This window comes from Lathamus discolor, chromosome 1, assembly GCF_037157495.1.
Source record: "Lathamus discolor isolate bLatDis1 chromosome 1, bLatDis1.hap1, whole genome shotgun sequence".
In the NCBI taxonomy this organism is placed as follows: domain Eukaryota; kingdom Metazoa; phylum Chordata; class Aves; order Psittaciformes; family Psittacidae; genus Lathamus; species Lathamus discolor.
This window is the reverse complement of record NC_088884.1, coordinates 120,536,145-120,552,704: the sequence shown is the minus strand read 5'-3', so window position 1 is coordinate 120,552,704 and position 16,560 is coordinate 120,536,145. Positions and strand designations below refer to the sequence as shown.

The window sequence follows — 16,560 nt, the reverse complement described above, 5'->3', positions numbered from 1 at the left end:
CCCAACAAGCCGCAGATGGAAGTTCAAGGTCCATAACTAAGATAAACATACAAGGCTCAGCTGTGCTCACTGTGGCATTAATTTTGCATCAGTATAATTCCACACTCACTTAAACGAAGCTCCTCCCGGTTTACATCGTCTAAAACCACCACTAGGACCAGGGAATAGTGGAACTATCTTTTTGTTTACAGTCTTAAAAGAAAGCATCAGCTTAATAGAACATTTAAAATTATATTAAACTCACATGATTTTTGGACTTAGAATGTTAAGGATAAACAACTATAAGCCCAGTACTGATTTGCTTGGCTGACAATTTACCTATATGTAATCTATTTTCCTATGAACCCCTAACTTCCAAATATGCTCAAATGTCAATTCATAAAATAATTACATTAATTTTAGTGAAAGCAAACCTGTATGAACCCTGACACATTTTGCCTTTCTGCATAATAAAAGCATTTTTGCTTTTTACTTGGCTCCAGATTTTTAATCAGTACAGTAACCGTATATGATGCATTCCTACTGCACTATTTTCTTTCTAAAAAGCAAAATTGGTTCTTACTACTCAATAGAAAATAGCTCAGAATAAGGAAGGGATTCCAGTAGAAAAACTGTCATCGAGTCAAAGAAATAAAAGCCAAGGGTCCTTATCCACCATCCAGTTAATTTCCTCGGTCTTCAGCAAGTGAACTTTTTTCCAACATACCATTTATAAATATTCAGTGGGTATCTTCCTTTTTAGCAGTTTCATGCTTTAAGACCATTCTATTTTAGCTTGAAATATTTATAGTCTTCAATAGTGATTAATAGTTACAGTCTGACTGGAATAAGACAAAGATGGCAATTCCCTAGGTGTATTTGCACCACCCCTCAGAATCAGAGGACTAAAACACCAGGACAGACATAGCACTGACATACTGGCTGCAGATGATGACTGAACATGACAACCACGGCAGGTTATGTGCTCCCCATGGTAATAAAAGAGGAAACTAGTCCTCGCTTTTTCCCCCTAAGTTTATTTTCCTGCATACTAACCCTGACATTCGCAACAGGCAGCTGGGTCCTACCCTCCTAGCTTATAAGAGTTGAAAGACTTTACAAAAGCTCAGCACCTTTAGCAGCGAACATGGAAATGGTGACAATGTGAATTTCACACAAGCAGCAGTAGGGAAGACAGGGCAGTCACTCCTCCTGCATAAAAGCCTGTTGTTAGAACAAAGCCTAAAGCAACAAAGTTAACCTTTCATCAAAACTTCACACAATAAATCAGTATGTTTTCTTGCAAGGATTTTACTTTATGCCAGACCTTAACAGCATGTGTCATATAAACAACAGAATCTAAGCAAGACTGAAGTCAGCCGCTGATGCACAACAGACCCCCTATTTCTGTGCATAGGTTAGTCACGGACACATAGACCTCATGCTTGAGGTGCAAATTTGACATTGGTTTTACATTGCTGACCTTCCCACAAAGAGAACTTGAAATCTATGGATATAAAGCACTACAGTGACAAGGTATAATTTCAATATATTATAATCAGCAATAATAGTCATAACTGATTCACAGCAATGTGACTGGAAAATCAGTCCTTTTAAGTTTCACAGTAAAACCAAACTGGAAGGCACTGCATATGGAAGCGGAAGAATATAGGCTGGGATGATTCAACACTTTTGAGTTATAATAACCAGTGGAAAAAGTCAGTAACTAGATTTTCCAAGCATGAGTCCAGAAATCTATGCAGGATGGAAATATCTGGATTCCTGAATGGCACTTTTTTATTTAGTTCTTTTATTTTATATTAATTTTTTTTTTTATTTGGAAAGTCCTCCTACCCTCTTCCTAGATTCCTCTACCAACAGCATCACTGATGAACTCATGGAGGATGTATAAAGAAATTAACTGGAGGATTTACAGAAATTTGCAAAGTAGATCCCACAAAACAGCATTATTTCTTCTGATGAGCACTTCACCATCTTCCATAATCTAACAATTTGATGGAAGAAATAAGAACAATTAAGATGAATAAATGTTTAACAATGCTTGTGGCCCTAAACCAAGCTGCACCCAGTACTGTCTGAATGTCTTCCTGAAAAGCTGACCACTTACCTAACATTCTGGGGATAATTAAATATTAAACAGAAAAAGAAGCCAACAGGAAAATATTATTTGAATGACCTAGATCTGAAAAGTTCTCAGCTGAGAGTACTTAATGTCAAGCTATTACATTTACTGGCAAGTAGGACTGGCAATGAGGACAGAAAATCAGAAATGGCACAGTCACCATCTTAAAAGCCGATTCTCAACTCCCTAAAACTGTCAAGATTTTTTAATTCAGTCTCACTCAGAATAGGTGTAGCTCATTTTCAAATTTTGATTCACAATTTGATTTGAATTATTAGCTCTGCTGCCAGCCTTACTCATTCATAATTTACTCCCTACTGACAAGACTGAAGAAGATAAAGAAAGAGCTAGAGACTTACTGGTGTTTAGGATATTCAGCTGAGATTCAGAAGAGTCAGGATTGAAAAGCAGGTCCAACAGTTACTTCATTATTTGCAAAGGAAGATAGCACTACCAGGGAGACTTCATGGTCAACACAGATATTTATCATGACCCAGCTAAGGCAACTCCCTGCACAGCCTGGTTATTCTTGCAAACCCAAATATTACCATGTGTAATTTTCCCTGCTTCTCACAAACTTCGAAGCCTACGTTGGGGCTCAGAGAAGATGACTTCTGAACATAAGCTACAGCAACACTGCTTATTTACCCTTATGCTGGCTTAAACAAGACCAGATTTCATCCCAGGATTTCAATTCACACTTTCTTTGCTTATATTTAATAATTGTTAGCAGTGCGACTATATTAGCAAACAACACCTCTGCAAGGTCTTAAATAAATCTTTAGACTTATCCTGAAATAATTTTTCCCAACAAATCTTTTTAAGAAAAGGTGCTCAGCTCCATCTGCTGCCAAATTTAGATTATTTCTCTCTGAGGCTCAGAACTGCACAAAGGGATTTATTTTACATTTGTTAAATATCTTATATGCATGCAAGAGGCAGAATTACAAACTGCTACTATGAAGGTACCTATCAAAATTAAAGGCATCCTTCCTCCCCAAAGATCCATTAACATAGCTCTTTATTGCCCTTAGCAGCTGCAGTACCAATCCTTGGAAGACCTGTCTTCAACTTGAAAGTAGTTTATCTTATTTTCCCCTTGTTTGCTATGACAATTATAAACACACAGGCCAAGGGGCTCTGAAGCTGGGCGGTCTAACAAGAGTCAATTTATAGAATATTAACATGCTCTCTCACTCTGACCCTGTAACGCCATGAAAATCCACCCACTAATTACACCGCTAGAAATGACAAATAATTTTAGAAATGGGTCTTTTGCACCTGATGAGAAACAAATTCCCTTCATAAAAGAGTATCTTCAGTTAAAGAAAACATCTCACAATGAGTTTAGAGGTTCCTAAATATATATATTACTGCTTCTTCCTTAAGCAGGCATTCCTTGTGCTCATGAAATACTTCTAATGAATAGCCAGAATAGCAAAGAAATACATAAAACGCCATCAAAATACATTTAAAAATAAGCATTTACAATTACAAAATTCTAAATCAGAATTTCTGAAAAAAAATCTTGAAAAAACACAAAACATATGCTTGCATAAAAATATTTTAATAACTTGTCTAGAATAACGTGTAACTAACATATGGCTCACCTGTGTCAATGAAGCAGTAAGAATTGGTAGCAATAAAACATTAAAAATAATTTAAAAACAAACAAACAAACAAACAACCAAACCACCAAACGACAAACTTTATACCTTATTCCTTTTTATAGGCCTGTTTCTGATATTATTTTTACGAGTGTATTTTATTTTATCCTAATGAAGCAAAGCTAGATTCACACTGGAGTAATTAAAAACAGAACAGGGTCTGAGTGACCACAGACAGAGCTCTCCAGGTCCTTCAGTGGGGTTTCATTCATCTAAGCCCAAGTACAAAACATTTTAATAGCATGGTAGTTTAGTGAAAAATAAAGCATTCTGAAACACTTTGGCTGTCAGTCACCTACCTTGTGCTGTTTGCTACACTTCTATTCTCCCTGAGCCAGTCATCAGAGGAGACACTGACTTTTCTAACATTGTCTCCTCTTGAACAAGATAAATTGACATATCTACTTAGTACACAGAAAGGGCAAATCCCTTAGAAATACACTTTTTCCTCCTGCTATGCTGTATAGAATGCTTAATGCAAATCAATCTGGAACATATCTGTTTTCCCAAAATAGGAGGGGATTTTTGTTTGCTTGTGGTATGTTTATTTATTTTAATTAAAATGAGAATTAAAATTGCATGGCTTGCAACTAACGTTTGAAAAGTCCTTTGCTGCCCCCATGTGTTTCACAGGAAAAGTAACTCCTGAAGTCTATATATAAAATAGTTCTCTCTCCAAGCAAGGCAACAGCTTCTCCGGCTATGAACAGACAGTCCATGGAAATAGCAACAAAAAAAAAAACACTTGGAAGTTTATCTCTCTCTTCTAGTAAAGCTGACCAGCTTATAATTTAATGATTATGTACTAAAAATAAGAAAAATTATTCCTTTTGAGATAATTATAATTCCCATTCAATGCTAGCAGGCCAATTTAGTCCAAGTGGATGATGTCACTCTGATGGAAAATCTGACATGCTTTATTTCAAAATTTACTTTTCGTTAAAGCTAATTTCAGCATCTTTCCACTGATTACACTGACTGGCAAAGTAACTTCTTTCCTGTTCCATTATATTATACTATACAGAAGAAAATCATGCAGCTATTGCTTTAAAGTTTCTGTTTCTCTCACTGCCATCCAAAACTATGGTTCCCATATCAAGCTTTCCTTTGATGCTCCTCCCAGCCACTGCCCTGCACTTCCCCCAAGGGTCACAGTGTGCAAAGTCAGTTTGATGTATTTTTGCCTCAAAATTTGGCTGCTGAGGCTCAGGCCATCTTTAAAAAGGTTTCACTGTTAGCTTATGCTACAGTCTTCACCCTATCCAGTCCCTATGCTGATCCCAGACCTTATTACATCAATATACGTTTTTAATTTATTTTAATAACACCTCTTTTGCCAATCCTGGGGTTACAAGAATAAAACTAATCAGAATAACCAACAAAATCTGCCCTTTTAAGATTTGATACTCTGGCTGTAAGCCATAAATAGCCCTCCTGTACCAAAACTGGTGACAGTTTAGCTGATACCCCTGACAGCCAGCCCACAGGAAGAGGAAAGCGAAGGCAGAGCTGGATTATGATCCCCACAGGTTTGCTCAATCCTGGACATAAACTATTTCACAGGAACAGATCATAAACTTTTATTTATACTGTCAGCAGGTTCCTGAACTGCCATGATTGTTTTATCGTTAATCTACCTGCCACCATTTAAGTGCCTTTAAAAGGCCTCAACTTCTCAGAAATGACAGTGTGTTAAACTCTCTCTTCACTACAGAAATATGTACAACTGCAGGCTATAAAGCAGAATAATGAATTTTTCTTTCCATCATTAAGAAAAGGTACCTGCCTGGTAAGTGTTCTGCAAATAAACACAAGCGCTCCTTTACCAGTGGGGTGGATTGGAGAGAACTGTTGTCATCTCATGACTGAAGTATTGGGGTTTGTTGTCCCTTTCCCTGACAGATAACAACTCTGGTATTGTAGTCTCACTTCAGAAAAGGGAGTGGTTGTTTTTTTGTTTTGGTTTTTTTTGGTAAAAGTGCTGGTCAGTTGCTCACCAAACCAACAAAAAAAGAACAACCCACCAAGCAAATGCAGCATAAGGCCAGCCAGTATCAAAATACTTTTGTTATAGAAAAGAGCAAAAGTCCATTTGATGTGAAAGGAGAGAGGGGGCTAAATGCTTACATAGCACAGAGGACTCTCTAGTGCTGCTGATTAAAGTTATCTAAATCCTTCTTCAGTCACCAGTGCGGAGATGACAGACATCAATCAGCACTCATGACTGAAGCTACCTGGACCACCTCTAACAGGAGCTACCATTCCCAAAGAGGGATGCTACAACAAAGCCAGCTCGCCAAAGCCAGCAAGCACAGGCATTTGAACTGGGGTGATGAGGTAGAGAGGTGCAGCTGACAGTGGTGCTGCCCCAACCAACCCTCCACCAGGCATAGGCTTAATCCTTTGTCTTCTACTTGCCAGGTCTGCCTATATCTACTGATATAGAAATTAGAAATATATAGGTCTCATTATACCTCATACAGGTACATTTCATACAATACAGTTTCACTTTCAAACTTGTATTGTTGGATAATATGCTGCATGCCACAAAAAAAACACCATGCACTGTCAGAATTCTGCACCTCACACTTTACACAGCACACACTCCTATATGATTTTGCTACTACGCAGCACAGCAATGGTAGAAAAACTTCACCCCCTGTAAAATTTTAGTGCAAGGAAAGCCTCATGTTTCTCAAACATCACACTGCAAGGTTTGTGACTGGTACCACTGCGCGGTGGTAGCAAAATGGTGGGGAGAAAAGCAACGGGGACAACTAAAACGTAGAATAGCTTTAAACATACAAATATTCTACATACAAACACTGCATAACATTTGATGCCCCATACCTGGAAGTGTTCAAGGCCACTTTGGATGGGGCTTTGAGCAACCTGGTCTAGTGAAAAGTGTCCCTGCCCATGACAGGGGGGTTAGAACTAGATAATCTTTAAGGTCCATTGCAGCCCAAACCATTCTGTGATTCTATATCTATTGATGGAAATTTACAAGAGGAACTGTGTTAACTTACACCAGCTTAACAAAGTTTTAAACATCAAACACTAACCTGCTTGATGGAGTACCAGTACTTGACTAGTTTCTAAGGAAACCTGTGAGCCACCGTAACCATTCACAGAGGTTTCTCTCGAGCATTTTCTTCTGGCACAACCTAACTGGACACCAGAGGCTGGGGACGCTGGCAGTGCAGCACAGGGTAGATCTCTCCCCACCGATGCCCTCCCTTGCTAAAGCCTACAAGCTGCACTGCTACTGCCCCAAAGGAGCAACTACACCTCTGCTTTCCCACTAGCAGCCGAGTTTGCAAGTACCAACTACCTTTCCTTTCAGCACAGGTCTAGCATTAAATTTTCCCTTAGTAGCTAACCGAACGGTCAGCACCTCTTCTCCCCTCGTTTGCAGCCCTGAGACTCGCATCTCTCACATGTAAAGCACCGCCTGAAACCCAGGCTTTTTCCAGGTGTTGCCCAATACCCCAAGCCACAGCAAAACCGCCGACAAAAGCAGGATACCCGGCACCGGCACCGGCCGGGCGCCCAGCGCTTGAGGGCGGCGATCACTGACGGGGCTTGAGGGCCCCGCCCCGGTCCGCCCCGCGGCAGCCGCAGCCCTGCTTGTGCCCAGGCCCGCAGGAGGAAGAAGTGGGGGCTGCCTCCGGGTGCGGAAAGAAAGGTTTCAGCTCATTCCTCCCACCCAAAACAGCCGGGCCCACAAGCTCCGTGGGGTGGAGGTGCGACCCCCAAGCCCCACCCCGCCATGACATGACGGCCGGGGGAGGGCCCGCAGGCAGGGACCCGGTAGGGAGCTGGCCTCGTTGGCCGGCGCAGCATGGCGCGACCTGTGGCTCAGCGCGGCCGGTCAGTGAGGGTGCGGGCGCTGGCGATTCTCTGCTGCCTGCTGCGGGCGGGCAGCGCCGCTCTCCTGGCTCCTGCGGGCACCTGGCTGGGGGAGCAGGGCGCCGGCGCTCAGGGCCGCCCGCCGTGGGGCGGAGACGGCCGGGAGGAAGAAGTGGCGGCGGCGGCCCTGCGGGTAGGTGTCCGTGTCCGCACTTACACGGGCGATCCGCGCCGCGCCGCGGGCCCGCTGGCTGCGGGCTCCGCCGGAGAGCGAGGGGTGCCGAGGTGCCGCTTTACCCAGAGTGGGCCGTGGAGGAAGGTGGCACGGGCGGAGCGCTCAGCGCGGGGTACCGACACCCGCTCCGCTGTCCTTTCCCGTTTGGTTTCTCTCGGCTTCCCAGCAAACTGCAGGCGCTGGGATTCCGCCGCTTTTCTCCCCTTCCCCGGTTCCGGCGGCAGGTGTCAGCCTCGCACCTCGTACGTCAAAAACATGTTTTTCGCAGATCTGCGATTCCTGGTAGTTTAAAGGTTAGGTTTTTAGGCCATTGTACTGTGCCTTTCTTTCATAAAGACATAACGCAAAACAGGGTTAACTCTTACCATTTTTACATATCTCTGAACCACAAAGTTTGTTTTGCTGTCCAAGGGCATCAGATGGCTTTGACAACGTTTGTTCTCAGCTTGTCTGTTTTGTCTGTCTTGTATCAAATTTTTACCCTCTGTGCACTTAAAAAGCTTTTTCTGCTATCTCTCTTGGAGTTGAAATTAGTCTAATGGCTTTCATGTTGGTTTGCTGGGAATCCACAGTGGCTCTGAGGTGAACCTGAGGTGAAGAGCTGCCTTGTTATCTGAGTTCATGTTTACTGTTGCTAACCTGGTTTTTTTCCTGCTCTTACGGTTCTATCACTACTGCTATCTTAATAATGCCCACAAGACATTTATTTTTTCTCCTTCAGGAAAGCGCTAAAAGAATTAGCTTACTGAACTCGTCATCAAAAGATAATACAACCGCTTTCTATGGAATAAACCAGTTTTCTCACCTGTTTCCTGAAGAGTTCAAAGGTACATTTCCTGATTGCTGCTAATGCCTTTTCTGTTATTTTTCTTATTCTTTCCCAGAACCTTGTGTGTTTCATATTTACAGATTCTTCCAGTGCTGGTAGTCAGCTAGTTTACAATGTCTGGTACCAAACTGTAAGTACTTCTGAAGGATACAGTGATCCTCTTCATGTTTCACTAGTTTTGCAAGGTTGGGTTGCCCAGAGCCTGAATATGATTTAGTCTATAGACTGTCCCTTCTTCCCACTGGGCCTTAAATTCTTCTTTGATTGCAGCAGTTTTAAAATTGGAACATACACAAGGTTCTTAAGTTCCTATTTCCTACCCTGAAACAACATTGACTATAATCCAGACAATGCTTAGAAGTCCACAGATGCACAATGATATCTGTGACTTTCAGGAGCAATGACACATTTGATTACTGATTATTTTTACGGGGTTTTTTTACTAAGGAAGTTTGTCTGATATGTAACCTAATACTCTAGCTGTTCTATCCCTTCTAGCTGTTCATCTCAGCTGCTATATGTTCTATTCATCAGGGGATTTCACACCTTTTTTAATCTTTCATAATAAGGAATTTTTTTTTTTTTTAAGTTAAAAGCCAGCAATCTACAAGTGTTTCAGAATCTTTACATTATTCTTCTCTTATTTTTGCCCTTCTACCTGGTTAAAATAAAGTAATATGTTCTCAGTAAGTGTTGTGAAAGTTTTCAAACAAAACTTGGTTTATGGAGTGATTATTGATCAACTTCAGTAAATCTTCATGCATTCTACCCACGTTCCCTACGGAATATTTCTGTTCTTTCCAGAACTAAAGGATTATTCACATTCATTCTGCAATTAAATGAGTATTTTAAAATCCATGAATTTTCTATGGATTTGAAATGAGTTGTATTCTCACAGTTGTAGCTACAGATCAAAGTTACTTCTATGCTTGCAGTAAAACATTGTTTGTGGTTGTTTTGGTTTTTTTAGTTAGTAAATTTAAAGATGTTTGTATTCTGTGTTTAGCTATTTACTTAAGAAGCATACCTCACAAACTTCCCAGATACATAAAAGTGCCAAAAGGAAAGGAAAAGCCTTTGCCAAAGAAGTTTGACTGGAGGGACAAGAAAGTCATTGCAGAAGTGAGAAATCAGCAAACAGTAAGTCCTGGTGTTTTCTTTTCCTGGTTCTCAAGCACTGCTCAGAGACAGCTCCAGCAGGTACGTGATAGAGCGCAGTGAAGGCTTTGGAAGGGACCAGCACTGCCTCAAGACTCCCTGGAGCGCTGGCACAAGTATGGCTGGTTGAACATATACAAAGTCATGTGGCATTTTATGCAAAGTGGGATTAGATTTAAAAGAGGTGTAAAAGTGCATTTTTTAAATTGTGCAATTACAAACTGTAAAACATTTGTTTTAAATCTGTTTAATTAAATCTTCAAGTCTTTTGCACATGTGTTTTGTATTTTTCTGAAGAGACTGAGGTAAGTTCAGCATCTGACCTCATTCCTCCGTTTCACCTGGATACGGGGATAGATCCTCTGCTGTTGTTGTCTCTTATGAATGAATACCATCAGCTAGTTGATACCCATATCTTTACCATTGAACACCTCAGGGGATGATAGGAAAATAACCAGACCCTGCATGATTACAGTTTATCCCAGTGTGGTTATGGTCACTGGTAAGAAACAAACAAGCTGTTACACCCCAGTGTCTTTTCTTTCTGTGCTTCACACTATGTAAGCTGACCTTGACTAGGAATAAATTCTGCTTTCTGTTTTTAATGCCACAGTTTAAAGAGCCTACAACTGTAGTTTAGATTGTGATACTGTCTAAGGAATGTTCTGTTCTGTTTAATTTCAGTTTATTGTTTCTTAAACTATAATGTAATATATTTCTATAACATTCTTCAGACTGCAGAAAGTTGTAGACTGTCTCCTTGAATGCATTCTTTTAAAAAACACTAACCTTTTCTTTCTCTCCTGTTTTCCTTCTATTTATACCAGTGTGGAGGCTGCTGGGCTTTCAGCGTGGTGGGTGGTATAGAGTCTGCCTATGCAATTAAAGGAAATAACCTGGAAGAACTCAGCGTACAGCAGGTTATTGACTGTTCATACAATAATTATGGCTGCAGCGGGGGATCCACTGTTAGTGCTCTGAACTGGCTGAACCAGGTTTGAAACTCCATATAAATCTCAAACCCTTCCTTAGCTTCCATATTAACATTCTTTTCAGTGGGAAAAAGTGATGGGGAAGGTGGAGCATACAGCTCAACTGATTTTTTTAATGTGTGTGCTGTGTATATGTATGTATATATGCATATAGATACACGTGCATATATATTCTTGCATATATCTTTAATCTGGAACCAAAAGAGACTTTGTTCAAGCAGAACGGAAACTAGATTGGAATTTTATGGTCTATATATTCATTTTTCTTCTTGCAGACAAAAGTAAAACTCGTGAGAGATTCAGAATACACTTTTAAAGCTCAGACAGGACTGTGCCATTATTTTGGTCACTCAGATTTTGGAGTTTCAATAGCAGGATTTGCAGCATATGACTTCAGGTAGCTACTATTGATTCTTCTTATTTGCTGTACTTTCCCTTCTGCATTCAGTAACTGTGGAGCAAGCGAGAGCCAATAGTGCATTGACCAGCCAAAGGTTATAAGGTTGATTGCATCAGTTCTGTAGCTGTGTAGTGGATAAGAATTAATACATAACGTTTTTGAGAGTTAAGGCTTGTGCGATGAATCCACTCAACCTTGCCATCACTAGGCCTACTCAAATTATAAAGCTATGTCTGTGTCTTGAAATTAGGTCTTTTAAATTGGCTGTGTTTAAACTGGAACATTGAGTTATTTTCAATTTTTAATATATGGTAAGTGAATGTGACACTGCTTAAGTATCAGCAACAGTAAATCCTACCAATAGTAGTTGGAATTTGTTGAAAAAAAATTAGGAAATACTCAGTTACTTCAGTATTCATCCATTTGCACAGCCACCCGCATCCTTCTCCAGTCCATGACTTTACAAACTGTGTTGTCAGCTGAATTTTGTAAAGACAACTGGTAGCTTTTTAGGTTTCTGTATTAAGAAAGTTTGTTTCTAATCTTTATCAGTACAATACAGCTGCATATTGAATTTAAAGACAAGAAATTCGGTTTTGACTAGGAATTGAATTGCTGCCACATATGAGTAAGTAAAATTTATTACAGCTTTGCAGTCTGTATTTGCCAAATTTAGTTATTGCACGTATCACCCAGTGATAAAGATTTCCTGTTCCAGTACATTACATAAGTAAAACTGTATGGGAATGTCTGATAGTAGTAATGTCCTGTGTTCTGATGTCTTTGAGATACATATTTGAGTCTGTTATTATGTATGATAGAAAAGGTACTTCTGTATGTTTGAAAAACTAATGGAAAATAATAATATAGATGGATGTTTTGTCTAGAGCTGGGTTTAATTGACAAGAGTGGTAGCTGAAAGTTACGTAGTGCTCACCGACTTGACCCAGGAACCTGCTGCTATTTAATGGCATTATGTCCTCGGATCGGCACCCTTCCCATAGTCTGTGTGCCCTATATCTGTATTATTGTATTTTATGAAATACATAATTACTGATTTGTTTTGCAGTGTGTAGAACTCACAGGACACAGTTTAATTTTTTTACTTTTAAATCATACTTAAGTAGATTACCACCTCTCAGATTGCTTTAGTGTGCTGATGTAAGTAACTTGGCATTGTTACTTCTTTCACAGTGATCAAGAAGAAGAAATGATGAAGATGCTTGTGAACTGGGGCCCTTTGGCAGTAACAGTAGATGCGGTTAGCTGGCAGGATTATCTTGGTGGGATCATACAATATCACTGCTCCAGTGGAAGAGCAAATCATGCTGTTCTTATCACTGGTTTTGACAGAACAGGTGCGTTGCCATCAACTGAACTTCAACTCAGTGGGTTTTGTTTTTTCTCTTATTTGCAACTTGTCTCCTGCAGGGTAAATGATCAAAATCCAGAACTGGGTGTTCTGCTGGGAGCTGTTTGGTTTGGTGTCACACCAGTTCTGGAAATGCAGCCTGATCCCAAGAGAAAAACTTCCTGTCTGTGCTCCATTAGCTTTGTGGGATTTCATGTCCTTGTAAAGTCAATAAAACAGTTGTATGCATCTTTACACCAGCAGAGGATATAACCAGTCTGTTCAACACTGGCATATTAGCTCTGTCCTCCATGTGAACCACATTAGGTTTTACTGTACTGTATCATGAAACCATCAGAAACTGTGAGATATTAAAATGGTAATTAACTCTGTAGAATGTTAGAAGTTTTTTATGCTTCCCAAATCTCATGTTATCTCTTGTTTATGAAAATGTCTCTTCCAGGTAGTATCCCTTACTGGATTGTACAGAACTCTTGGGGGCCCACATGGGGAATAGACGGCTATGTTCGTGTTAAGATAGGCAGCAATGTCTGTGGTAAGTCTGACAAAAAATAATTAGTGGTAAAGGCCACCTGCTGGGATATGGTTTTTTCCATGTAAGTAAAGCAATATAATGGGATCCTCGAAGAGCAAATGCAAGTCATTGCTACATTTCAGAAAAGGTTAGATGAATTCAGATGAAAAAATAAATGAAGCAGTTGCTAGTTCAACCAAGCCATCTACCTGAATGATTGAAGAACACTATGGAAGCATAATGCTATATAAGGCATAAAGAATAAAGTTCTATTGTACCTTACCATGTAGAGATAATGTATACATTACATAATGTATACATTACAAGGCAAAGTATACAGTTACGTGTCATTGTTCTAGGTTAATGCCATCACTACACTCAGTGTAGATAAATCAGCTGCTGCCCTTGTCTGGTGGATGGAATTATCTCTGGGCTCAGTTTAGTAAACAAGTATGAGAAGTGGATCTGCCAGTACTTGGGAGTTGTGTACCCTGCTTGTGGCTTTTCTTGTTAAGATAGAGGTACATGCTGTCAGTGCTACTTCCATCTCCTAGCTCTTACTTGTTTGCATGTGGTATTTCCTGGTGCTTGAGGGGGCTTTTATTGTGTTAAATATCCAGTTTCTTCTGAATTGTTGAGTAACTGCTGGAGGTAAGGCAGGTGGAGCTCATGTTTACCAGCAAACACTGCTGAGCCAAATTGCTAGGATTGGACTATTAGTAACTGTTGTGCATCCACTGATTTTTTTTCTTCTGTTAGATAAACACTGGAGGTCTTCTGTTGGCTTTCATTTCCATGTATGTTTCACAGTAGCTCTCAGTCATTGTAAAAGGTGTTAAGAGGATGCAGATTATCTGCAAATAAGAACAGATGATCTTCAGTTTTCCTACACCCAGTAAAGATCAGGACACTGTATCCCATCAGAGCTTTTCTATGCTGCTGAAACTTTTGTTCTTGTATAAACAAAATACTTGGAAAGAGAAACTTAGAAGTAGTGGTAATTAAAGCAAGTGACTTGTAGGGCTGGTCAGGAACAAGAGATGTGTTGTTTCCAAATTCCGTTCTCTCAAAAAGCAGGATCTTTCACATTTTCTGTAGTGTCCCACACAAGAACAATCCAGCAAAAGGCAGTAGTTGCTCTCTTCCCCCTACAGATGATGTCTTCTGATTTAGAGGTGCTCTGACACAACCTTTGAGGGTACAAAGGCTATCAACCTTTGCTACCTTTCACAGGCTGTGTAGTCAGACTTCACTTTGAAGGAGTACAGCAATACAAAAAGAACTGAGCATAAAAAAAAGACTGGTTTGTTCTGTGTTTGTATAGGTCTGAGTGTTCAAAAGTGTGTCTAGTAATGGAATTTGTGATCTCTATTCTCTTGGTGAGCTTTCAAAGCTGCACAGCTTCATATTGTCTATACATTGCTAATGCATACGATTAAAAGGGAAGAAGATATCAGGGTTTAGGTTACTTATCAGCACCCAAATTGGACCAATGCTGAATCCTTAGAAAGGATCTGAAGTTTTGACTGGGAAAGCAGGGGAAGGAGGAAAGTAGATCGCAACTATAAACAGTGTCAGGCAAAGAAGAAATAAAAAGGTTGCAGCTGGTTTCCTGCCTTCTCTTGCCCCTCAGCAGTTCACCTGCTGTCCTGGTGCAGAGAGAGGGCATTATATGAATATGAATTCTGGTAACTTCTTTCTGGCAAGTCTACACTTTCAGTATTTATTAAAAAATAATATTTTGTTTGATTTGTAGGTATAGCAGATACAGTTTCAGCAGTATTTGTTTGACACTTACTGGCCAAAGACCCCAAGTATCATTTGGACACACACTGTACATGAAGATTTACTTCAAAACAACACTTATCTAAAATAAGAAATCTCTGTAAGGGCAACTCCTGCTTTTAAGCAATACAGGAATGGGTTGGCTGGAGCTTTTAAAAAATGTTTTTATTTGGAATGTGGTGTATGTCGAACCTCTCATTGAATAAAAAGACTTCGAATCATCTGCAGAGTATACGAAAAGAAGTTATAATGATGGACTGAAACTGTGAGTGTGATCTCTATCCAGGTGTTGAATACTACTCCATAAAAAAAATCTTACAGGGAAAGAAGTGATGATGAATGATGAGGAATTTGGATCAAATAGTCAATATTATGACAAGGTATAATTGAAATGCTTAGAATATAAGAACTACCATGATCAGGTCTGCTTTTATTGTGCAGGGAAGAAAGGCAGTCAGAAGAATATATTCTGTTTGATACTTGGCTTTTCTAGCACCTGTGACAGACACATACATTTTGTCTTCCTCCTTTTTGTGAAATCTTACTCTTTCTCTGAAGTTGGAAGAATACAGGAGGGTAACAGATACTCAACCTTGTTGCCTGAGCATCCGGTATCTCTGAAGTGCTGCAGTCCTTCATCTTCAGTCTTCAGACCTTTATTGGGTAAAACTTCAAGGCTATTCAGAGCAGGGAATGTGTTTTGGAAAGAGCCTAGAATATCAGTCTTCTGCATTCGTTAGATGGATAGAAAAGTAATAAGTATTTAGACAAAGAGAGGCAGTTCTACTGGTTTAACATCCTATGTCCTGGCAGGTTGTATGTGTTAGCAAATCAGCCTTTCTGTGCTTCACAAGCTGTATCAGTTTCATGCTTTTTTCTTCTCTACATCATGAGTAATTACAGGATACTCCAGACAGAGTGGGGTTTAGATTTCCCTGCATTAATTAATTGAATTCATAGATGGGAATTGCTGGCAATCAGAAAAGGGATGCCAGCTTTGCTGGCCATAACTAGATTTCACAACCAAACATGTAACTCTAAAATGCTCTGAACCTTTCATCTGGAATCTGTATATTTTATGAAGCACCACTGTGAAAAATACTGAAGCAATTCTGTAGTTTTTGCATTCAATTACTGTACCATGTTACTAGATCAGTGTATTTATAACGTTACAATGAATGCAGTGAGCATTCATCATTTTCTATTTTCATTTTCTTGCCATTTTAGTCATCTGCTTCTAAGTGCTAAGATTTTAACAGTTTACAAACAACAAATAGTACACTTACTTCCATAACTGGAAAACAATAGCCAAAGTTCCCAGTTGGCATTGATAAGAGTAATGGTGTTATAGTAGTATCAGACAGATTATTCCACTAGTGTTTGTGAGGTGTATAAGTACCTAAGGCACAGAGCAACTCAGCAGAAGTTAGGCTAAAGTATGTGTGTATTTCCAAGGGAAGTGATTAAAAAGAGGAGCCTCCACCCAACATGAAGACTACACAGCTCTATCAATATTCTATTGCTAATTTGCCTTGATTTTATTATGTATCAATTTTATCCTTACTTCAGTGATATTTTGAATAAAACCCACTTTAAATGGCTATCATACTGTTTTTTTGAAATTTACTCTTGCT

General features: G+C 39.7%; 1 protein-coding gene across 3 annotated transcripts; it reads left to right on the top strand.

Moving 5' to 3' along the window:
• Positions 1-7,409: 7,409 nt before the first annotated feature.
• CTSO (cathepsin O) lies at positions 7,410-16,532 on the top strand. 3 transcript variants are annotated; one of them, XM_065693375.1, is made up of 8 exons: positions 7,410-7,662; positions 8,598-8,703; positions 9,712-9,845; positions 10,691-10,858; positions 11,131-11,252; positions 12,450-12,613; positions 13,070-13,162; positions 14,898-16,532. In XM_065693375.1, exons 1-8 carry the CDS (start codon positions 7,567-7,569, stop codon positions 14,930-14,932), a joined length of 918 nt encoding a protein of 305 aa, XP_065549447.1. In that variant the 5' UTR covers positions 7,410-7,566; the 3' UTR covers positions 14,933-16,532. The 3 variants fall into 3 exon arrangements, with proteins under 3 accessions (XP_065549447.1, XP_065549442.1, XP_065549432.1); XM_065693370.1 differs by having other exon boundaries at positions 7,550-7,834; positions 10,691-10,783; XM_065693360.1 differs by having other exon boundaries at positions 7,550-7,834.
• Positions 16,533-16,560: the final 28 nt, after the last annotated feature.